General features: G+C 34.1%; 1 protein-coding gene across 6 annotated transcripts in view; it reads left to right on the top strand.

Annotated features, from left to right (window-relative positions):
- PCDH7 (protocadherin 7) overlaps positions 1–26139 on the top strand; it is a 266346-nt gene that overhangs the window by 40282 nt on the left and 199925 nt on the right. For 3 of the 6 annotated variants that reach the window (XM_015624294.3, XM_015624299.3, XM_015624295.3), the window contains one exon: positions 10735–10794. The exons of the other annotated variants lie outside the window; for them this stretch is intronic. In XM_015624294.3, coding sequence (XP_015479780.1) covers positions 10735–10794 — 60 coding nt within the window. The remainder of the gene's footprint in view (positions 1–10734; positions 10795–26139) is intronic. 6 annotated transcript variants of the gene reach the window in all.

Below are 26139 nucleotides of genomic sequence, written 5' to 3'. Positions count from 1 at the left end.
ATACTGACAAGGAGACGCCAGAGTTCATGCTGATGCTGCTTGCTTCGTGTTCTGCAATGAATTAGTCTTATTTGGAAATCTGCTCCAACACAGCTTAGCAATTGTATTATACTAAAACCTGTCAAGATATTTTCCTTCTTTTCAGTCCTTTCTACAATATCGCAAAATGAATTAGCATTATTTTAAATGTAACACATTCAAACAGAAGATCTACAGCCTTGAATTTCTCAAGTTCCTGCCTGATACACAGAATGGACTTAAGTATTTTTCATCCTACAAAGCAGAGGGTATTTATGGTCCTACACCATTTGTTTCTAGGAAATCCAGAATTTGAAGTAAAGAATTAATGTTTTTTACCTCAGGTACATTACATGAATTCTTTAAAAAAATATCTTTGAAGGTCTCTCAATTTCTTGAAGAAACTAAACCATTATTTAGAAATTTGTCAAAAAAATTCTATGTTTGTGAGAATCCAAGGGAGGACTCAAGTTACATGAAATAGCTACTGAAAAGGCATCAGGAAAAAGATCATGCAAATTTTAAGATTAAATCAGCTCAGGAATCTTGCTATCTGAAAAGAGACCTTTCATTTGTAAAATGCTCTACATTGATGCAGAAAACCAAGTAAAATATACATGAAGTATACACTCATTTTTAATTTCTGAGGCCTTCTTCTATTTGAAAGAGAAACCCCACAAATCAATATCTAGAATTGTAACTTATCATTCTTGGCTTGTGTTCTCTGCTTGCCAGTCAGGCTAGGCACAGTTTCATTGGTGTACATGTGCTTCCTGAAACTTAACTGGAAAAAAACATTTTGTTGTTCATCCCCTCTCCAAGATATGGGGCAGCCTTTTTAACATGTCTTACTCCTGAGTACTAAAGCTGGAAATATTCTGAGTAGGGGCAGCCATGTGAAAATAAACTAGACTGTCCTTCTGTAACTTGCCTGGACAGAGAAAAGCCTTTTCCCTCTGCATATTAGATGTAATTTAATACAAAAGTGGAGATGCACTTTAGACTGATTTTGGGTCCTACAATAAAAATTTTGCTGCTTTGTTGTTGTTGGACACAAAGTGAGTCACATGGACACAGTTTGAGGTGTGGTGAAGGAAAGAGCGAATTTTATTTTTCCTTTCTGTATTTATAAGTTTCTGACCATGGCCAGGGATTGGATAGTCAGGTTAACACCTTCCCAACTGCACTGGCCATGAGAGATGTCCATCAAAAGATATATCTTTAATGGAATGTATAAACACTTATTTTTATAGTTACTTTCCTGGGAAAGTGGCTAGAGCATGTAGAAAAACAATATCGAGGGCCTGATTCTCAAGGTGACACTGCTTCAATGGAAAAAGTGATTATTTTTGATCAAATATAAGAAAAAACCCAACCCTAAACACTAAACTAAACCAATTTATAATGTTAATTTAATGCTACCATTTGAAAATTCTGTACATATATTAATTGGCCATGAGGAATTTATAAGCAAAATGATTAGCAGTTGCCTAAAATCTATAAGTGTGTAAACTGTGCTATGTACAAATCACCAGAGTGCAATCTAATGTTAGGTAATTCAACCGATCTTACAAATATTTGAATGCAACATGTGTTGCTTTGCACTGTTCAGATATTTTACATGTGAACTTTAAGCATGACAGCCTAATTTTGATATATGACATTATTTCACATATATAATTCTTGTCAAATCTAGCTTAATTCTGGTCATTTTAGATTTAATTTAAGAGCGTGTCTAAGAAATTAAAGGTCACATCATTAACAGCTTATTTTTTTTTCTTCATTCTACATTATATATTAAAGATAAAAATAACTTTCTCTGTTTCCATTAAAAAGAAAGTGAATAGAGAAGAAAAAGCAGTTATTTGCAAAATTCAAAGAAAAAAAGTGTGATAATTTGACAGACTTCAGTTAAAGCAATCTACCATCATGTACTCATAAGGCACACTATAAATAAGTTCTCATTTGTTAGGAAACACCATACTTCTCCTTGATAAAGGACTTCAAAAGTTGCAAGTGGTTTAGAAGCATAGAATTTATGTTACCTTTGAAAGGGAAGACATAGATACCAAAAAACCTTTCTTGCTTTGAACTTAATTTTAAGAAAGTGAATAGTTGAAAATGCAGACAGGCTTATGGTAATGTTGCAACAATTTAGTGTTTTGCATGCATATAGAATCTCAGAATAGCTCTATTCCTTATCAACTTAGTTTATCATTATGATGCTTCCATAACATAAGTGATTTTTTTAGATGAATGTACAGAATAACCAAGAATTTGTACCTTTTAAAATCCTTTAGATTGTAACTTGGAGGTACAGTTAAGAGGGATTCTGGAAACCTAATTCTATGTTTTGTTTACTAACGAGCACTCTCCTTTAATGTAATTTTTTGAATCTGTACTTTACATCCATATTTTCTGTGATCTGTTCAAGCAGTGGGCTCAACCTATGCCTATTGTGACATTTCTTTTCAAATGGCTGGTGTGCTGGTAAAAGTGCTTTCTTTCATCTTCTGACATTTTCTTCATAGTTTTCTTTTTTTTTTTTTTAAACTGAAATACTGAAACATCCCTACCAGGAGAAGTATTGCTGTGATCAGTGAGTTTTTTAGGTGAGAGTGATATCTGCTTGTACTTTGGAATTTGATATAAAGGCTGGTAGGTCTGTCATTTCCTGCCTAAAGATCCCATATAAAACAGTTCAACCAACTTCCCTACATCTTTTACTCTCCCTGCTTTCCATAACTTTTTCTTTTAGTTTTGGCTGCTGTGTAGTCTCTACCTTCAGAGCCCTACTGTGCCTTTGGGATAATCACCTTTGCTTCCTGATGGATGGAGTTTTATTCACCCGACAAGGAGCAGCAGGTCTCTGCTTCACACATGCATTAGTGCATTTTGACTAGAGAGGGGAATAAATGCCTCTCTCATTCAAGGGCAAGCAGGGGGGCTGGGGAGTGGTGCTGGGGCAAGAGAAGCCCCTGGAGTCTGCTGTAGCCCAGGTGGAGTAGGAGTGTCTCTGTTGAACAGGGATTACTGGCACTCTGAGGCTGAGGTATACAGCTTTCCTGTGAAGTCCCTTGTGCCCATGAGATGAAAAATAAGACTTTCCTTAACAAAGTAAGCAATAAATGCATCATCTTGCTATTTTACATCACAGTATTATGCTTTGAATATATCTATAAAGTATTTAATTCTTTGTGTAATTCTTCCTCCTCATGAACTTATTTCACTAAAAATCCTTTCTGGCCTTGTATGTGCAAATGGAAACCTTAGGAAGAAACAAATTTAATTGACAGCTACCATTCTGTGTAGATTATATATCTGGAAATTATTTTAAAAGTCACCTTTAAAACAACCAAATATGAATGTCTCTAAAAAGTAAAATTACATTACCAAAAGTATATTTGTCTTTTACCTCAGCTTTTTTATACATTAGGCACTGAAGTCTTGCCATTCTTATTTTTCTTTCTGTCTTGATGAGTACAGTATGATGGCTAGAGAAATTATAAATAAATATAATACTATGTTTGAAATTACAAAGAGTCATTAATAGAGAATACAGACATTTTGCCTCTAGGCAGATTAATTCTGGGACTTGGAAAAGTACGTCCCCTGTTCAATCAATACAGTTTATTCTCCTCAGAATTGGCCTTCAGTAGCAGGGGTAAGCAATGACTTTATATACACTGACAGATAGGAGGAAAGTGGGGATTTTGATACAGAAATATTCTTCATACTTATCTGTGAAGTAAGATATCTCAAATTCCTTCTCAGAGTCTCAGCTGCACAGGTGTCTATCCCATGTAGATGCATGAGAAGATTTTTTTTTTCTAATGGAATAAGTTACAAGATCAGGAAATTGCAATGAGTGGGAAGAAGAGGGAGACAGGACGTCAGATAATCAGAGATGTACATTGTAGGGGTGTGGTCACCATCAGGATAAAGCGCTGACAAATGACAACTGAGACATTAAAGAGATGATTTAAAAAGAACTTTTTATTGAGCTATGAGAGCAAGGGAAAGAATCAGGGTAATTACTACCCTTAGAAGTGAAATGTTATATAGGTGTGATAGAGATGTACTTGGGAGGCAAAAGCTGGAAGCATCTGAGATTAAACAAAAACCAGGAGTCTGATGTAAGTAAGTTAAGCAGTACCAGATAGGAGTCACCACAGAGTTCTGAGTGATATACAGCAAAGCATGACACGTTTTCTTTCAAATAAATCTGTTAGGGGAAAAAAAAAGGTACTGTTTTGGAGGATAATAGCAAATAGAGTATTTATATTTAAGTAGTGGAGAAGATGGAAAAGAAGGGATAAAGGTCTCAAAGTGTGACCTCATCTTTTATCAAACAGTAGAGCAGAGTTTATATGAAAAACAATTAAGTTTCTGACATACAGAGCGAGGGAAGATAGCATGAAAATTGAAAATGCCTTTACTGAAAAGAGTTCATACAAACCAATCTGATAACTTTCTTTGAAAAGATAACCAATTTTCTAGACAAAGAAAATTTAGTAATCTCTCTCCTTGGACTTCAGCAATCAGTTGATACTGTGCCACCTGGGAAATTATTTGTGCACCTGAGGAAGATGGATACTACTAAAGGAATCAAAAAGTGTAGAAAAAATTCACTTAAATGAGATGACAATTGGTTTTCTTGCAAATGCAAGCATTATAAGAAGTTACTTGAGTCAAGAATCAGTCTCAAGAACATTTTTGCTTTATATTTTAAAGCAAAATTAGTGTAAATTTAATAAGGAGACTTGATTATGGGGCAAATGTGATAAACATCATGAATTTGTGTGAGAATTAGATTGTATTAGATGACGGACTAGAAAACATTCTCGACTTTAGAAGTTAAAACAAGAACAAGCTGTAAATTCAGTTATGAAATAATTTTATAGGAGCAGTAGGAAAAGAAGAATTTAATCAATTAGGCAAGAGTTACTAGGAGCACTAGTGTCACAAACAAATTTATTTTTGCAGTATAAGGCTGCATCAATTTGGGTGCTGCTGTGAGAGAAACAGACATAGTCTGGTCATTTGAGAAGTCATTCATGAGACTTCCTCTGAAAAATCATTCTGTTATTCTAGTCAACCATTTTCAGTAAGAATTAAGCTTGCTTTCAAACATTCAGAAAAAGCTGTTTAATAACCATGGAATATAGATTTAGCTGTGGAAGAGAAGACTAAGAGGGTTTTGCTTATTTTGACTTAAGTCTCTGAGAGACGTGCTGTGGCAAGTTAAAATTGGATGGCAGAAGTTGTTACTATCCTCAAGGCATGAATACTTGAAGCTCCTTTGAATCTTTGTGAACCACCTAATAATGTATATTAGGGTAAACCAAAACTGGAATTCTTTTACTTTAATACACCCAGCTGAAGACTGCAATAGTACATGAGTTCTTTCATAGGCATGTCATATAACCCTGCCCTGAAGGCTTTAGTGCCCATCAGAAGGGTGGAGCAGATGGTAACTAATGGTCTGGTTTTAAGCCACTGCTACGTTTACCTTAGAGCCTTAAGAAAGTAAGTGTGGAGAGGAGATGTGATTGCTGTTCATAAATATATTGGGTATGAATATCAGAAGTACTTTTTAAAGAACAATATTGTCATAACAGCAAATATGTATCACTATATATTTATTTTAGAAACTGAAAAAAATTCAACTCTCTGAGGTTGAGGTAACATAAAAATATCAAGATAGTTTTAAAATAGAACTTCATCTGTTTAGAATAATAGGATTACACAAATATTTTCCTTCCAGTAAGTCCGTGTATTCCTAAGAAATAGGGAAAAAGAAAACAGCAACAAAATGTGGGCCATGTTTTAAGGCCCTCATTCCATAATGGTGGATTAAACTGTTAGTAGCATTATCTACACCAAGGTCAAGCTATGTTTTGTAAGCTGTTTAAGGAGCAGCACAAACTTCTCAGTGTGAGATTTGCATCAACACAGGCACCTAAGGATATCAGTACTTGTGCTTCTGTTTTTCCGTGAACTTTTTTTGTTCTTGACGTGACAGTGTTGTTCAGTTTCTAAGGAGGTCCAGAGTTTCTGTGGCTTGATTGTAATAAATAATTTAAATAGGTGTCATTCTTATCATTCCAGTGCTTCTTAATGCAGTACATCAATAAGCAAGGTGACTGAATTTTGATAAATGTTTTACATAAGTCGAATGCAAACCATATGGAAGTTTGCATTACTGAGACTTTTAGGTAGGTTAATGCTATGTTATTCCACTCTGTGCCTTCAAAATACTGTTAGCAAGTTATATTTCTGGATATGGTCTACCTGACATAAGTCAATCCATAGGTACTGAAGACAGAACACTGATATTTTTATAGGGGATTGTAATGAAGATAGTTCTGTGCTTCAGGAATGACAAGTCATTCTAGTAAACAATATTAAATAGGCAATTTTTTAAATTTTACACTGCTTCTATATGAGTGGATTAGAGAGTTAAATGGGTTATATTTTATTTTAGTTTTCATTCCTACCTACTACTAATAGAAGGTACATGCTTATCATAAATGAACAATATTTTGGGTTTGTTTAGGAAGAACTGATTACTAAACATTTAAGTGGATGTATTTTTTTTTTTAAATTCTAAATTCTGAATTCTTTATTTTGTGGTGATGAATGAATTACTTTCAGGTCAATGGCATGTTCACAGTTCTTCCATCTATAACCACTGTCTTTGCGAGCCAATAGTCTTCTAATGTTTAACAACATTAATTTAATGTGTTCAATATGTCACCATATCATTGCAAAGTGTGACAGTGAAAATAACATCAGTGCTGAGATTTTACCAATTCCTAAATGTTCAAAAGTAATTTATAAGCATAGTATGAGAAAGAAATCAATAAGACAGGAAGTTTGTAAAGATAACGGATGATAGATGTTTATTTTATCAATTTTATGCTTGTAATGATGGGTTAAAAGGATTTTTGTTTGTTTGTTTGTTTCTTGTTTTGCCTTTGTTTTTGTTTTGTTTTTGTAAGGACTCAAACTATTACTTTTGATGGACTTGATTTACATAACATGCAGGACTCAGAAGTGGTCACACAAAAGAAATGAAACATTTAATTTGTATGAGATTAGATGAGAATACAATTATGTTAAACTGTGTACTAGCTCTAGGTGTGTTTCCCTTTAAAAATATTTTCTTTGATTTCTCTTTTTTTAAACTTCTGTTTTCAGGATTATTAGATCTTTATATTAATTTAGACCATATCTACTACAGAAATTTGAATTATCAAAATCTATACATCCCTTTGTGATCATGAGTAGAAGTCTTTGTTAATTTCTTATTAAGAAAAAAACCTCATGAGTTCCATTTTGCCTATTTTTTGCTCTATATGTGGCCCTTACATGTGTATAAAAATAGTGCAACATAAAGATAGTGAATATTTTATTTACTGATTAATTTTTTTTGTTTGTTTAAGAGTATGAGAATTAGCTTTCCTTATGCAACATGTACATTCTAAAGAAATATAGTCAATACACTTTCTGTAGTTCCCCATATCTTATTTTTATTTCTGCCACAAACTGAAAATGAAGTTACATGTGTATAATAAGTTTAAAAATAGGTTGGAAGTATCTTGTGAAATGTAACAGGAAATCTACAGCGATATATTTTTATCTGGCATTTTCTGTAGTGGGCAAAAATGAGCATGTTGTGCCTTTCAGTTCCGTTTAAGAATGTTGGAGAAACTTGTAATCTGTCACATTTTTAGTCATGTGCACATGTCCATCAGATGAATATATAATATATATTGCAATCATAACATATTTACAGACAGAGATACAGTTCTAAGAATAAAGTGAAATGAGTGGCACCCCCCCCACCCCACACACACAATAAAACTGTACTTGGTACTTGCAGAAGTTAAGGATTCTGAATTTGCATGCAGCAGTATTTTATGGCTGGGTCCACTGTACTCTGTTAAAGTGAGTGGCTTCTCAGTTATTTAATGAAAAATAATTACAATTAGGAGCAAAGATACATCACTAATACTAAAAGGTTGCTTCCCAATGGCAATGGATATGTAAGTTAAGGAAAAAGGAGAAGTAGAAATAAAGATCCATGAATAAATTTGGGATGTATGGCAGCATTGAAATTCTAGAAGCAATTTCCCATCTAAATATTCAGGGAAAAGAATTTTAACATATCAAGAAATTTTGTGAAATTATGCCTATGATAATGCAAGTGTACTCAGCATGTACTAAGAAACTTCCAGGCCTATATTTTATTATTATGGACTGGATTAATGGAGAGCTTCAAGCATCTTGCTCATGACATCTAAGTAGTAACTCTCAATTCTTCGTTTAACTCTGCTCCATGTGCATTTTTGTGCAAGGCAATGGAAGGTGGAACAAGACAGTAGTATCAATTTCATGGAAATTAGCAAGATTCTTCAACTGCCATAGAAAAATGGGGAAAACAGCATCTAATTTAACAGATATTTGGGGAGAAAAGATAGTTTTGTATTTATTTTCTGTCTATTATTATGTATGGATGCATCTACTAATGAGACAGAGCATGGGAATATGATTTGGTTGTGAATTTCTCTTCAGTCTATGTTTGGAGTCCTTCTGTACATATTTCTGCACACCACTGAGCATTCTGAAGCATTGATTTGTTCCAGCATTGTCTTTAGATTGTCATGTAATGCACAGCACTTGTGGTGCAGGCTCAAAGCCTTCCATCACTTTGCTCTCTATGCCTGCACAGTGTGTGCCAAAGATTGGCAGGTAATGCAGGCTTTGTTGCTCGTTAGGATGTAATGTATAGGGGCACAACAAATTGAATGGTCATCCTTCCCTTTGTATACTGCATCAGGTGTACTGCAGGTAATACAGACACACACACAGACTTCCATGACTGCTTGAAATTTAATGATGTAATATATTGCATTTGTGATAAAAAACATTCAACATGTCTAGTATGTGCCAGGTAATTTGTTTTGCTTGTTTCATCTTTTTTCTCACAATTTATGATTTGATTTGTTAACTGAAAAGAAAAAATATTATCAATATCTGTCATACAAGAAAGCTCGAATTATAGAAGGTATATGTTACATCTATGAACTTTTTCTGCCTCAGAAATATCTTATAAATGCACTGAATGCTCACTACTGTGTTTATATTTTGGAGAAAGATATTTAAAATACATGTTAACAGATCCTCATTTATTGCATACTGGACAAAACTACTATTCCAGTGAATGTACTCTCCTTCAAGTTAGCAAAACTTAATTTTTATACAAATTTGAATAGCTGGAGTTTTGAGGTACTCAATGAACTTAAATGAAAGGTACAGATAGAGCAATAAAAACAGGTATGTAGGTAGGTAGGTAGGTTGGTTGGTAGGTAGGTAGATAGATATATAGATATATTACTTGTATTTTTATTGAATGTTTTGACCTATTTAGTGTTTTTGCTGTTTTTTCAAGTTAAGTCAGTGTAAATTGAAAAAAGAAATTCGTCTATAATTTGGTTGGTGATGATGAAGAATTTTACTGAGGTGCAAATATATTTCTTCTGCAACCAAACCAGAATGTTTTGCTTCCTTGTCCCAGATGGCTTCCTTTAAGAAGATCATATTTAGATTGAGGAGCAGACATTATTATTTGAGGACATTTGGGAGTCTTTTATGGATTATGTTCATAGAGTAAAAGATGTTTTATAGAGATGCTTGACTTTGCTATCCTTTTGTGTAATTTGGTTTTAAATTTACATATGTGTAACAGATTAGAAGAAATTATTCATTAAAATTAGGATGTAATAGTCAGTGATGTAAAATAAATATAAATTATTAATAATTCAACAGTACTGGAAAAGCTGAAAAGACTGTTGAAGGCCAATGAAATGTGTTATGTAACCAAAAAAAATAATGGGTTAATTTTTTTTTTTTTTTTTTTTTTTGTGTGGATGACCCAAATCCAAGTGATATTTTAAACACTTTTTCTGAAGAATATATTGGACAGAAACCTTCACTGTTTATCACTAGATGTGCATGTCTCTTTAGTGTCTCAGTTCCTTCACAAGCATATTGATCAAGGTGATTCAAAGGGAGTAGGTTCTCCCCTAGTTCTCCATTTCATTATGTCCACCTTAGAGCAAGATAGTTGATATCTGACATTTGAAGAACATAGATGTTTATAGAATTGTCATTGAGTACTGTATGTTACCCTTCAAATCTGGCTTGCTCACTCCATTTTATCTGGTGGTTGGGTGAGAGAGATGAAGGAAAAGATGAGTTGCCTGTTTTTTTCTTGTAAAATTATTATTTTTTGCTTATTTCCACTCTCTGTACTGCACTATTTACCCCGCCGTTTAATGAAGAAGAGTTATGCTCATCACTGATACGTCTGTATTATTTTTTTACTCTGCAGTAACTCTGAGTAAGAAAAGGAAAAAATTATAAATCACTCCATTTTGTCTATAATTTAAAAGCAGCCTGTTTCTGGGCACAGTTCACTTAATTTCTTCTTTTTCTTAAGAAATATGAAACACTACGTTTCTGTTCATGTCTGTATGAAACAGACAGTTCTAACTATGTTTACTGACAAAATAATTATTCTATGGAATATTTTTGAACTTAAGACAGAGAAATTTTTTGCTCACTAGTAAGATCCATGGTAAAGGATTAAGTTAGCCAAACCCTACTCACTGCCCGGTAAGCAGACATATATTTCTGTATTTTTTGTAGGTGGATACAGTGCAGACTACGCAGCACCCTGGCCACATTGAGGAATCATGTAAAATGAATGTATGTGCTCGTAAGTGAATTATTTATGAAATGACACTCCAACTCTAAGGGATGTTGGATCACAAAATCCATGAACTCTCTTTACTCTTATATTAAGACATTGATTCCCAGGGGACAGGGTTACTGCAGAACTAAGTGGACCTTTAAAGCAAAGCTATTAGAAAAAAACCATGATAAATCACAATAAAAAATGCTGAAAACAAGAAATTCAGATTACATTTTGGATGCATTTGGAGAGATGGAGTAATGAATCCAAAACAGGAAAACAAATGGTACACGAGAAAGGTTTGGTCAGCAGAACTGATTGTAAGTAGAGGAAGAAGATCAAATACCATCTAATTCAGGAATTTGAATAGGATGAAAACACTCACCATTTTCTTCTTTGTTCCAACTTTGAAAGGACTGAAATTTGATTAGATGATTTGTTGAATTAGTATCAGGGACATGAGTATGAACAAGTTTGAAGTTTCAGTGTTTGAATCAATGAAATATTTGTAGTTTGCTAAAAAAACCAAAAAACAACCCTGATGATATGCTAGATAAACAAAGGAAAAAAAAACATACCTCATGACTGAAATTCTGGAAATCCAGAAAGAGTCTTAGTATTTGAAAATCTTTGTCTTGCTTGGGGGCATGACAGCGAGTGTGGAGGAGGATTCAAGTCAAGCAGCATTGTGTCTTTCAGGTTTTGCTGAGAGAAATGGCTCGACAAGGACATTGAGGTAGATACAAAGAAGAAACCAAACATGCTAAATGACTATCAGCAAATAGGGAAATCAAGTCACTCACATGGGACACATACAGTTTGGCTGCTAAAGACAACTGAATTCACTTGGCTAGAACGCTCCAGACCAGAATAATTGTAACAAGGATTGTACAACTGCCATCAAAACCATATATGCAGAAAACCTCTGACTTTGCAGTCACTACTGAGCTATATCCATCACATAAAAACAAAGGCTATAGTGGCAAGTCCAATTACATATATATATATGTGTGTGTGTGTGTGTGTGTGTATGTCTATATGTACACACCGATTTTTATATTAATTTTATATATGTATTTGGATATTACTCTATATATCATCTTATGATTTAGAGAAAGGCTGAATATTTTCTCCCAAATAATTTGTTTAGTCATATCCTTCATCATAAGAAGAAACAAAAGAGGATATTTGAATAATAATTTTTCAACAAGGTCTTTTTCTTAGGAATAAAGTATAACTTCAGCCCATTGAAGTTTGTGATGCAAATGTGGTATAGCTGTGTGAGAAAACTACTTTATATCTGTAACAAGGCTGTATATTGTGACTTGTCTTTATAGTATGACTTTTCAACTGTAAGAACAAAAATGCTGAAAAATACTTTTTCTCTCCTGATTGTTAGGTGTTTATGTCTGAATTAGCTCATCCTTTATGTTTATCCCTTCAAAACTGATAGTCTGCCACGTTTTTCCATTTGGAGTAATTAGTTCTGAGTGGAGGAATTTATGATACAGTAGGGGCTTTGACCTCTTTATTGTACTGAGATATATTATCAAACTTCCAAGTCAGTAGGCTGCTAACATATTGATTTTGTTTTCTGTGAGCAAAATCAATGAGCAAAATTAAAATAAAAAAATCAATTCTTTCATTTTTGAATTGATTCAGGTTTTCTGCACGTACATTGTTTATTTAAACTTGATTGCTAGTCTGGAAATTTAGTAATTCTGCATAAAAATAAATTAATAACATAAAGAAAGAAAATTGCAGTAAAGACATAGAGGGATGAGAAGGAAAAAGATGCAAAAGAGATCAAGAAAAACACAGTTTTGTATTAGAATGCATTGTTTAGGAATATCAAAGAACTATAAAGATTGGTACTAACAGCTCTGTCAAAAAAATCCACACACAGGTTTTGTCCTTTGCATTTTCCATCCCTTTTCTTTAGTTCAACTGATACTTAGAAATGGTGTATTAAATATCTGCAGTCCATACATATTTTGTGAGTTCAAGTTTGCAAATCTTACCTAAAGATGAGAAAAAAAAAGGGAAAAACACCAAAGTATTTAAGATGTAGCATTTTTCAGAAATAAATCCATTAACTATGCAAATATATTTGTGAAATTTTCAGCCTTTTTCTGAATATAGACGTTATCTTAGAAAAAACTTTAACTTGGAACATGTAAAGGCATTGTTAAATACCTCTGATCAGATTCTTATCTCAAATATAGAAATTTTATTTCAATAAATTTTTTCTTCAACTGGAAATGAAATCAAAATTGTGTCTTCTGTGTTCATTGCAATTTCATTCTTTTGTATTTAATTTTCTGGTCAGAAGCAATTGAGAAGAAAGTACCCTAAAAAAAATAATTGTGCAACTATTGTAATTTTCAGATCTCAGAGAGTTTAGCAGTCAAGCAATTTGTATGGAATAAAAGCACTTTTATATTGCCTCCTGCTACAATACCAGTGGGGAAAGGGCACCAAAACAGTGGGAGGCCAAATGAAGAGGTTTTTTCTTCTGTTGCATTAACTTGCAAGATACTGGGAGCTTCAAATTGCAAGTGGTAATATAGCTTTTATGAACTATTTCTTTCCTCTTTGCCTCCTACGGCTGCTTCGTTGTTGGGTAGTTGTTGGGTCTTTTTTTATTTTAGAAAGAGGGAGTGAAAGATATTTGTGACAAGTGACATCCTACTTTCTGTTTGCCGTTGTCCTGCTTGGATGAAGGAAAAATACATCCATCTGACTCTCATTTCCCTATCTTTTAGGAAGAGGTTAATTTAAAGCTTTTAAAGCCAAATCTGAATTGTCTTACTCATATGACCAGGTCAAATATACCCAGAGATTGTAAATATACCCAGCATCACTTTATTTTCAATTGTTTTACACAAGAACACTAAACAACAAGATATGTCAGTAGGAACCTATCAGGGAAGATGTGATATGTAATTTTTTTAGCTAGTTATAAAACAAGTTAGATAAATTATGAATAGGAATATAATATGAAGTGGCAACCAGTGGGAAAGGGGGCTGTATGGCACAAGATCTCTTTTTCTCCTTGGAACCATTCTTCTTCTGGTGGATGTGGGCTGTTACAATTTGTAGAGGAACTCTCAATGGAGCCAAACACAATTTTACACATAAATGGAGAAGTAGATATGTTTTTTGCAGTAGTACTGAGCTTGCTAAACTATCTGTCAAACCTAGACTAAAGGATTAAATTAAGTAAACTTGCACCACCCAGATCACACATTAGTCTCAGGGTGAACAATACAATTCAATTCAAGTAAATTGTTTTTGCAAAGGCTCATAAACAATTTAAAACCTTCACCTGAGATTTCTCAAGCTTATAAACAAACCTCTGTCTCTACTCTTCCTGCAAGCTTCATGTAGGCCTATAAGCACAGACTCTTTGATTCACCCACTCATCATTTAAAAACTCTGGACAATCCATGCTTTAACCCATTACTCATTTTACTCTTTGAGATTCATTCAATTGACTGAATTTTGCTGAGGCAGTAGAAGATAGCTTTGTGCTATCAAATGCACTGTCTAGATTTAAATTTCCAATGTATACTTAATTATGCATTCTTACAAACTCTCTATTATCTCCCTTTTCATTGGGGAAAAATTAAGCTATTGTGCCTGCAGATGTTATATCTGACTTTTGACATTTCATTTAGGGAAAACTATAAATATGTGAAATGCTGTTCCATCTTCTATGTTCTCAATATTTTACCAGAATCAACATTAAGAGCATATATGATGAATGTGACAAATATTTTAATTCCTTTCTATCACCATGAACATGCTTACAATTTCATTATTTAGCATTAAGCTCTTTGTTTTTGTTGGAATGTGTTCATGAAATATCAAGAAGCCACAATCAAATTCTATTCTCTGTCATAGCCCAGTAGATTATTATTTCAGCTATGAGTTTTCCTTTGGTCTGTAGTTCCTAGGAATGGCATCTATCACAGGAAAACAGTTTGTTGCCCTTTCTAATGAATTTATGGTGTTAATGAGGAAAAAACCAGAAGGTTTGTTATGACCCCTGATAGTCACCACAGAGTCCTCAATATTCTTCAGTGGTGGAATTAAAGAAAGGCATTAATGTTTCTACATTTAGTTTAAAATTAATTTTCTTCCAAATCAGATTAGTTTTCACATTTAAACAGTCTTTGTCTAGCTCAGTAACACTATTTTGAATCGCAAGTGCCAATCAAGCCAATTAAAAAAAATCCATGTTTTTTTATTATTTACACATATAAATACTATATATACTTATATATAACTATGAGAAATATGACAGAGAAAAATGTTCTACAAGGCTTTAATAAACCTGATTATGCTCTATAGCCTATTTTATCAGGCTTAATTATCTGTTTATGTTACATTTTGCAGAGTTTTATTCAGGAAAGCAGGATTTTCAATTGGCTTTTGACACAAAATGACCTTTCTTTAAACTATGAAACTGTGTGCAGACAATTGTTTCTACATAAAAGGCATCACTTCTTGAATATTGTCTAGAGAAATTTTATTTTAGCAAATAAGAGCAAAAGAGTGGTATATAAAGTAATTAACCTCATAAGAAGTGTGGGCAGAGTTCGATATCATAAATGTCCATTTGCTTTTCCTTTTTATAAGGATGATCTTTTTCTGTTGCTATCCAGCCCTGTACTGTGAGAATGGAAGAAGCATACAGGGAGTAAAGATAACTCTAGCCAGTCTTGGCTTTCACCTCTGAGAAGGGAGTTAGCATGCAGCCTGTTACCCAGGCATAATGTTAACAGGTGAATTAAGATTATTGTTAAGTTTGACATCTCACTTAGCTTCACAATCAGTAGGAACTAGGCATATGTGGGGGCCTTTTCATTCAGCCTAAGTTGTTTTTCTAATATTTAGGATAATCCCTTCTTTGGTGTCTCTCTGAAAGTCTACAGAGAGACCTAATCTCAGAGGAATTTTATGTGTTCAAGCTCAAAATCTTTCTGCATCTAAAGTATATATGCCAGTTAACATGGAACACTTTTAAGTAGAAATGTCTCATCTCACTTGGTTTGTTTTAGCATACATCTAATGATGAAGTTGTATATTTGACTTTACTGACATTACAACACCATTTGTACGGAGGGGCAGAAAACCAGCCTACCTGTTGAAGGGCTAGAAAACAGGAAATTCAGTCTTTGTTCCTAGATCTGCCACTAGTATTCACTTCTTTGGGGTTACACCTGTGAAAAGGGTAATTTTCCTTGTCTCAGTCATAGAAAATTCTTTGATCCATTTTTTTCTGTGAATTAGTTACAAGGTATAGTGAAGAGGTCCATAGAAATGCCTGTAAAGAGTAGGACGGTGCTGTAGAAATGCTTCAATGTCTTCCATTTCACTAAAGATAGGAGAATTTTTTCAGAGCAAATCCTTTTTTTGCTTAACAGCTATGAACTGCCTCCTGGTCAAAGTGTTTGAAAAGATATTAATTGTCATGATTATGTATATGGGACACACACACACACACACACACACACACACACACATATATATGCTTCAGGGCACTTTTGTCAAAATATGCTTTAGATTTAACCATTCTGTAATTAAGAAAGAAAAAAACCTACATTTTTCATGTTTAAAAAATTTAATATTAAAATTTATTATTAAATTAGTATTTTATGTTGGTTTTGAATATAGATATCACATCTGTTTTTATACAAGTATTTCATGACTGTGAAGTATGATGATATTGACATGGTTAGTGGGTGAAGTCTCAACAAATTGGAGAGAAGACATGGGAGTAACTAATTCAATAATATTGTGAAACCATTGATTAAATACTCAGTGCTGCCAGTGACACAACAATATATGAGCTTTGTCCTGAGAAACTTACATTATAAAGGGAAAACTAGACAAGCTGTGGGTGACTCAGTGTTTTTCTTGTTGCCTTCATCCCGCTTCCATCCCTCATTTTGAAATACTCCCCGTGGAGGGCATTAAAAAGTTGTGAATTAAAGCTCCAGGGAGCCTGAAAGAAGCAGCTATAGGCAGTGTTGTGGAATAAAAAAGATAGATTTCCTGATGCAATTAGTCAGGTGTTTCCTATGCATGATAAAGAGTTTACACTGCAAAGAAGATGGTGAAAGGAGAATGCAAATAGTACAGTTACTAATGTCTGTAAAATTTATGTCATGTTGGGACACCATGTCATACTCACCTTGTATGTAAAGGTAGGTGAGGTATGAGCATCTTGCAGTGATAAGGAGTTGATAATTCCTGATTTCCTATTGAGTTCAGTTTTTGATCTTTCAGGGAAGATCAGTTTGAATATTTTTATGAATCTGACCATAGCTCTTGAGCAAAGCATGTGCCTTTCTCATGTACAGACATTGGGTCATTCCTAAAATGTCTTGAACCAACCTCTAGTTTTCCTCTATTTTTCTTGCATTGATGATGTTGATTTCTGACACTAATATTGGAATAATGAAAAGGTAAAGACATAGGGGAAATACTAATAAAGTATTTTTAAATTTTTAATCTCCCATTTAAAAAGTAAATTTAATTTTTGAATATAGCATTAGGTTTTTAATATGACACCATTTTGTACTGTGGTATGGAGCACTTCCATGCAGCCTTCTGCACTTTGCTTTTGATCATTCTCACTGAAATTAGAACTGTCAGTGAGCAGCATCAGACAGATTTTGATTTCACTCAAAAAGTTGTTTTTGACAGGATAACTTTTGAAAAACACATATTATTTTTATACATGTTTTTAGGGTGATTTTTATAGTATTTTTTTGTACCTTTGAGTTTGTGGCTTATTGTAATATATTTCAAGGTAAAAAGTGCATTTAGAAAAATAGGATTTATAACTATGGGAGGTCAGACAGTAATGTTAGAGTCTCTGCTTTACAGAATTCATTACTGTAAGTAATGATAGAAGATGATATATTAGCAAGTCTTGAAACAAGGCAGAAAATTTTTGAACTGCCATTTAGTCCATTAACTTTCTAGGATCCCCTTGATATTTTTTTTCAAGATATCTACTTATATATAAAACATGCATACAACAGGACATATTTTTATCTTACTGCCTACTTCAGTAGAGGCTGCATTTCTACCATGAGCTGCATTAATTTCAAATAAATAATCTGTTTACTATGTAGAACTGGGAAGTGGGAATTGGTGATCTTTTTAATGACACTGACCTACTATCCTGAGATGAAAGAAGCCACCTTAGACCTCTGTGCCTTGACTGGTGTATTAAATACGTACAGGACAGCTTACATTGTTAAGAATTGCATAAAATACATGTTAAGAATTGCTTAAGGAAATTCTATCCATGATACATAAGCGTCAATGGAAATTTGCTGATTTTTGCCCTAATATAAAATTTAAGGGAACTCCTCATCTGCACATGTGCAGTGTTTTATATGTTGAAGCTAAAAAGTAGAATCATGAGGTCTGGCATAATAATTTCAGCTTTGCCATTTTCATAATAATAATTTTTTTCTCCTACTAATATAATGGAAAAAAAGGGAATTGTCCTTAAAATGTAAGCATTTCATTTTTTGCATAATTTTTTGGAAATATAATACAGCATTTCTCTTATAGTGCACTGACTCTGCTGGGTTTCTGGTATTCTGGCCATGTTGAACTGTGCCAGTTGAGACTTATAATGGCTATTATAGTCTCTGTAGGAAATAGTGTTGAATTTTCAAAAATATTTCCTATTCCTTCAGTGATTAACTCTTAGAAACAATATGGCCCTTAAGTGTAGCTACCAGACAGATGGACAGATGGTTATCCACATCTTATGACAACAAGCAGTGTGAATTCAGCCAGGTGTCAGGTGGGAAAATTCTGGACATCTGTTTTATCTCTCTGGCTTGTTCATCTGTCTCTCAGGACCTGTACAGGTGCACTGGCTGCTTCCCTACATGCCAAAAGCAGGAAAGATAAGGCAATTGGAATTCTTGTTCCCAGACACGGATATCAATGGCTGGAACATGAGACTTGATTCATAACTCACCGTGCGTGCTTCATGATTTTTGCACATCAACAGACTTTATGTTGCACATACCTAATACCTCAGTGTACATATCCAAACTTTCATAATACTTTGAGCTACTCCATTTTAGGGTATAAATATGACAAATCTCTATTTTTAGGGAAAAGAGTGAATAACGTTACATGAAGAGGTACTACTCTTTAAAAAATGGAAGATAAAATTATCACTAAATCTTTTGATACTTCTGCAATCCATTGAAATTCTACTGAAGAGATTTGTACTTTGTGTGGATGGAATGGCTGCCAATCATTCTTTCCTCATCTATTATCTTATTCAAATTAATACTGGTAAGCTTGAAAAATCATAAGTAGCTTTAGCCACTCTGTAATCTGCTTTTAATAGGAATAGGAATGGAATATAGCCCATATGGTAACCTGGATGATCTATCTTGAATTATTTCAGGGATAAGATCAAATACATACCTGAGTTTTGGTTACATACCCAATCTCAAATTATTTTCATTAAAAAATAAGATCTCCTTTAAATACACTCGGGCTGAGGCCATCTGTTAATTTCATAAACCCTAGAGCCTCATCCTAAGTTTTTATACTGAATAAACCTTTCCTACACAATCTTACCATGGAGGTCATAACATCAGAGAAGGCAGTTGAGAGATGAACTTGGTGTGCTGCATACTGGAGTGAAAGGATGAACAGCATTTGACTTTTAAAAGACTCCTGACTCAAGAAAGTAAAAGGAAAGTGTGAGTCAGTGACTTCAGGAGGGTTTAAATCAGGTTTTAATGTGGTAAACTGTCAAATTGTCTGATGTTATATATGACTAGGTGGGGATAAACAGTATGCTACTTCTGAGTAAAGGCTTTTCTAAATACTGGTATCAACCTATAATAGAATATTAAAATGCTTTGTATTTTTAGTAAGTGATGGGTTCTGTTATTGCAAGAGTAGGTGATTTCACAGAAAAAAGGTAATTTAAAAAAAAAAAAATAGAATATTAATCTAAACTTCTAGGGGTTTCAGGCTTGTGTTTAAAACAAGAGTCATATGTTCCTGCTTCTGAACTAATTGTTAAGAAGAATATACAGCAGAGAAATAATAATTTTGACTTCACTTTATAATTATGGGCCCATATCTGTATTACACTGTTAAGAGACTACTAAAGCTGCTTAATAAAAAGAAGCCTTGCTTCAACAGTGAAAAAGCAGCAAATCATGATTAAAGCTAACAGCAAGCATGCAAATCCTAAAATGATTTATCACCAGGGTAGTGTTGGGGCACTTCTAAAACAGAGGGTTCCAATCAAGCTGTGTGAAGTCTGCAGTGATACAAAGGAACATTTTTCTGATTGTCAGATGGTGCTACAGGCTCAAAGTTTGCTTCTGCATTTCAATGGCAATATGAAATACTGTGAAAAGACAGAATCTTAACATGTATAAAAGTTTCTCATATTTATCATTTTTTTCCATGTAAACTCCAGCCAGTTTAAAATGCAAGAAGAAATTACATTTCCTTAAACTGTTTCATTAAAGTTGATTGATTTCCCAGAGATATTGCTACCTGTCACTGGGAGCTGTTGCTGTGACAATTTTTTATTGTGGTGTAACAATAGCATCACATTCCATAGAGTAATATGTGAGAATTGGATAACATAATGGACTTCCAGGGCCTTTGTGAAACACCATTTTTTTTTTGCTGATTTTGTATTAAATAAGTACCAGCCTGTGTTTGTGGGTTAATATATGCATACCATTTGGAATGTACTTAGTGACATTATGTAATTCACAGATGTTTTATTATTCATAGTACTGTGCATTCATAGCTCTCTGTAGTCACTATTGTGCAAAAAATCTAATGAGGGAGAGCCTGTGTGTGTTTTGCTGGTCCTTTAGTCTTTTTAAATTCTCATTCACTCAATTCACAGAGAGATGTGGTACCTTTTCCTGCATTTTGACTCATAGAGTGGAAAGGATTTTAAATACCAATTCCTCATAATATGTGCATGTTTATTTCCCATTGTAAAAATACAGGGTAAGACAAAAAATCCCAAGATCTTATCTTTCCACTGTATTTGGATTGTGCTGTAATTTATCCCTTTGAGAGGAGGTGGTTTGTCTAAGTATTAGATAAGGATTTTATGCACACTTTTTATAGGCATAAATGAAATCACACTGTTACAGCCAGAAGTGAACTAAAGAAAATGAGAAAGCTCCTCTGTTTCTGTTTTGTTGTCTTAAATCATATTAGAAATGCCTTCTCCAGCTGGTTTACCAATTCACTTGCCTTGATTTCATCATCTGATCAGCACCAGACCACTAGCTGATGAAAGAGAAAATCGTTGTTACTGATTGCAGTGGCATTAATCATTTTCTATTAATAAAAAACCCAGTGTCTCAGTGCAGTAGTTCTACTGAAGAACTAATAAATCACAGGAATTAAATGAACTTCAAAAATCCTCATTGGAATCAGAATTTTTATTCAGAATTTTTATACCCTTTGTTTTTTAACATCTTTCTTTGTTTTTTTATGAGATATCCTTTTTTTTTCTTTTGCTTTTTCCTGTGACTAATGCATTCTTTGTCACACATTTTTGAACCAGCTTTTATCTTTATCCCTGCTTGGCTGGACTTTTTGGCCTGTATAACCATAAAGCCTTTAATTTTTTTTTTCTATCACCGTATTTATCATTATTTTATTGCATTTTATATTATCATTTTAATCATTACCATGAAATGCAGTAATTGGTAAAAAATTATTCTCACTCAAGCATTCAGTTCTTTAGATTTAGCTTGTGTGTTTTTTACATACAGTGGCAAGTTTTTGGGATAGTGTTTTTTCCTTTTTTCCCTGTTTCTCCATGGGGAATTTTTCTTCCCTGGGAATGTTTTTGGTGAAAATTGAATCTCCCTGTATTTAAGTTCCCTGGTGTACAGCTCTGTCACCTCTGACTACGTGACTTTGTAGAAAAGAAAGTTGTAGTCCTATGTAGTTTAACCTATCTCTGACTAATATCTTGCAGGGAAAACAAAGCAGTTTTCAGTGTTCCAGCTTCCTTTGTTGGGCTAGTGCTAGCCTTGTCTTTGCAGAGTCTGAGATCAGGATTAGGAAATTAAATACAGTGAATAAAAAATTTGACAGTTTTGTAAATGTGGTACCTTTCCACTTTAAGTCTTTTGAATCTATGCTTTTTGATTTATTTAATATTCAGTCATTCACTTTGAAGTTCTATTCATTTATATACCCAGTGGTATATAAATGAAAGTAAATAAATGTAAATACACATGTAAATACACATGTAAATACACATGTAAAGCCCTTTAGAACAAAACATAAACTTCAGTCAAAATGCTCATAAGGAGAGTGCTGACAAACCCAAGGAGCGCAAAGACTAATGTAAAATCTGAGGCAGAGATGGAAAAGTTGAGCTTTCTGTCACATTTAAGAAGAGTTAGTGTAAGAAACCCTTAAGAAAGTGATTTCTTTTTTAATCACCTATGTGCAGTGAATTTTATTAATATGAAAAATGCTCCTGAAAACATCCTTCATTCTGTGCTACCATTCTGGCTTCCCATGACTGTGTTAGTGATTGGCAAGCTGCAGTCTTCATTCTGGATGAAGTTAAAATATCCCAACTTGGCTTTCAGAGCTGTGTCATCTTTGTATATTTTCTAATAAAACTTTGATAATGGGGTAGTTGGGTCCAAAGCCCCACCTTGAAGTCTAGCAGTAGTCCATGTTTAAAATTTTAGGATGTTTCTGCTTTCTGAACAGAAGGGGCAGAAAACACAAAGCACTGTTGATTTCGATTCAACTGACAAAATTTATGGAATGTCAAATGAATGGTGTTTTGGCAAAATGGCTTACATAGGGTCCACCAAATCGTGAAAAAGGCCATTTTTGGAGCTCCAGTGGATATCTCAGAACAGGCTATGCAATTAATACTAATCATGTGCTCTCTTTCATTTTGTGTTGACTTTGTGAAGAGTAATGGATTAAGACTTTTAATGGTTTAGTATCTAAACTTGAGAAGCAACTGAAAATATTTGATTAATTCCTATTACACACAAGAAAATATTAAAAAAAAAGTATTTTCTTTGTGGATACTGGTATTTTGTAGCTTTTTAGTTCACTCCCCCTCACGTCAGAGTTCAAAACTGAATGGATGTTGCTAATCTTACTCAGGCAGATCGATACCATCTTCACACTGTACAAGGGTACCAAGTAAATTTCCAGTCATGGCAATAATATTATCATACACAGGAGCAGCACAGGAGTTAGATTCTGTCTGTGGTTCTTTGTCGGCATCATAGCAGTCTCCAGATTTAGGTCTGATGAATATAAATGGACAAGAATATGTATTCTACACAATGTATAAAGCAAAATGCCCAGGGCAAACTTTCTGCTTTTTGGCTTTATGTAGAGGAAAATATAAAAAGCAGCAGTTAGCTTCTGCCTGTGTTTGTCCCTCTAGAGTTTCTTCTTCATTCACTAAGATCACCTATTGGAGACAGCTTGGGATTTTTCTGTTTCAGATTTTTGTTTTTATATATGTAGAGAGCACTGCAAGGAAGAAAAACAAAGAGAATGAGACAGCGGATATCTTGAAACAGGGCTGCTCACTGTAATGCCAGAGGAAGATAGGTGGAAAAATACAAATAATGAACAAAGCTCAACACAGAGCTCTCTAAAAGGAATAAATTTAGTCTTTTGTAACTAGGTTCCAGTTACAGAATCACAGAATCACAGACTAGTTATGGTTATGAGTGACCTCTAGAGATCTCAGTGTCACTTAGAGCAGGTTACACAAGAACTCATCCAGGTGGGTTTTGAATGTCTCCAGAGAGAGAGACCTCCACAACCTCCCTGAGCAGCCTGTTCCAGTTCTCTTCCATCCTCAGTGTAGAGCAGCTCTTCCTCCTGTTGAGATAGAACTCCTTGTGTTTTATTTTATGAGCATTGCTACTTGTCCTTTCACTAGCACCACTGAAAAGAGTCTGGCACCATCCTCTTGATATCAGATTTTAAAATATTTGTATGTTTTGATGAGGTCTCCTCTCAGTCTTCTCTTCTGTAGACTCCACAGGCCCAGTTCCTGCAATCTATCCTCACAGGGAAGATGCTCCAGACCCATCATCATCTTTGTGGTCTCTGCTGGACCCTTGACAGTTACAATTTGTCTTTCTTGGACTGTGGAGATCAGAACTGAACCCAATACTTCAGATGTAGCTGGTAGGGCAGAGCAGAGCAGCAGGATAATATCCCTGAACCTGCTGGCCATGTCCTTCCTGATGTACCTCAGGACTGGCCATACTGGCTGTTACAGCATTGCCAGCTCATCGTGACCTTGCCATCCACCAAGACTCTCAGGTTCTTTGCAGAGCTGCTCTTTGTATTCATTTCTATATAACATATTTTTTAATATGTGTTAAATTAAAAATCTAAGGCAATAAATGCCCCGGAGTGAGCACAAAGTTGGAATTCCTTGATGGATCTTCACTGTTGATGATACACATTGCAGGGGGACAGTTTTGTTGTACTCTCAATTGAGGTGCTGGGAAAGCACCCAAAGAAAGAAGCCTAATACTTTAGTAGAATGAATAAGAGATTGCTACATTTTGGTATAATACATTTATCCTTATATAGAAACAGAAACTTAAAGCAATTTATTTGTTTAGTGAGATGCTTGGAGACATAAAATATTCTATAGATTTATGACTTGCCTAATGGTCTCTTTCCAATTACTTAGTGTTCTCATTTGTATGAGGCTAGAAGTATTATTCTCTTTCCAGTACTGCCAAGGCAGGCAATCTCTAATGTGTTAATATTTTTAATCCTGAGCTGCTTCTTGTCCTTAATGCATATAGGGGTTTCGTCCTCTTAACATGAGTTTTCCTCTTTGAGGAGTGCCTGTCTCAATAGAGAAGCTGGGTCTATTTCGTAAGATCAAAGAACTGTTGTCTATTTTTGTTTCCCCAAAAGGACTAGGGCATTTCTAACTGTTCAGAAAGCTACTAGATATCTTGTATGGTTATATCCCAGGGCTGCTGCTTTAGGTTTTTGGTGGCTTTTTCCCTTCCTTTCTGTTTTTGATGAAGATTGTCTGCTGAAGGTCTTCAGGAAACAGCTGCAAAATCCAACCGAATTCAAGCAAAATCATAACTGTCATGGTATGTGTATTTGTTTAAAATAAGATAGCCATGCAGTGACCAATCAATGTACATAAATAAAACCTGCTGTTATTAATGTTATGCTCATTTTTATTATAACAATTATTCATTATTTTTATTATTTTATTAAGTTATTATTAATAATATTATAATTATAATTTTTATGTTTGTCAGGCTGGTACACATAGTAGAAAATGTAACTTAAAGGTTTGCTTACTGTCTTTCATGTCTTTTGGGGGATGAATTCCAGCCTACAAATCTAAACATATTATACACAATGTGATGTATGAGGGATAATGGGATGAAGCCCCTTTAGTGTACACTTAGACATGAGTATAAAAAAACAGAAGAAAAGAACTAAGGAACTAGGTGTAGGAAAATTAAAACTCATCACTGCACATTCTACAGATGTTTCATACTTAATTCTGTGTTTGTTTGTTTGTCTGTGATTTCTACCCACAAGACAAAGATAAAGCAGCTGTTCTAATTGTTACGAATTATTTACCTGTTTGTTTCAAAAGCATTGATATTTTTTCTTTAGAAAAAAAAAATAGGAAAAAATGTACTTTAAAAGAAATGGTAAGCAGAGTACTTTCCTAGTCCTTATGATGAATGAAATATTCCCTGTTTGTTGACTATATGACAGCTTTGGCAACATTATAAATCTTTCTAACCTTCCTCTTCCAATTTTGCTATACTTGTGAGGATATATGTTGAGGGCATCTTAAGCATAAAGGAAACAAAGATGGTAAGATATAAAACAAATATGACAACTAGTATTTTTAACTTGTGTGGATTTGGAAAGGATTTATACTGTAAATCAAAGGGTAATTTCTTTGTGCCTCTCTGCTGTTTAAGAAATTCACCTATGTACCTCAGTGCCAAGATTGCTCTATTTGTTTCTCAACTTTTATATTCCAGAAATGCATGGATAAGTTGGTTATTTAATAAATTAAAAGTATTGTCCATGTTGGCACACATAGGCTCTCAAAGTATTTGGCAAGTAGATTCATGTGCTAGTGTAATGGTACAGAAGCATCTCACCACTTTCATTATGGAGCATCAGGGAAAGCTATGGAAGTAGCATATAAGGCAGCCAGGAGAATTCACCCTTCCTTTGCATTCAACTGCAGCCATACTGGTGAGCCTGTAAGGAGGCTGAAGTCTCCCTTTATGACT

Source organism: Parus major, chromosome 4 (genome assembly GCF_001522545.3).
Source record: "Parus major isolate Abel chromosome 4, Parus_major1.1, whole genome shotgun sequence".
NCBI lineage: Eukaryota > Metazoa > Chordata > Aves > Passeriformes > Paridae > Parus > Parus major.
Note: the sequence above shows the minus strand (reverse complement) of the source record. Positions and strands in the feature narration are given on the sequence as shown.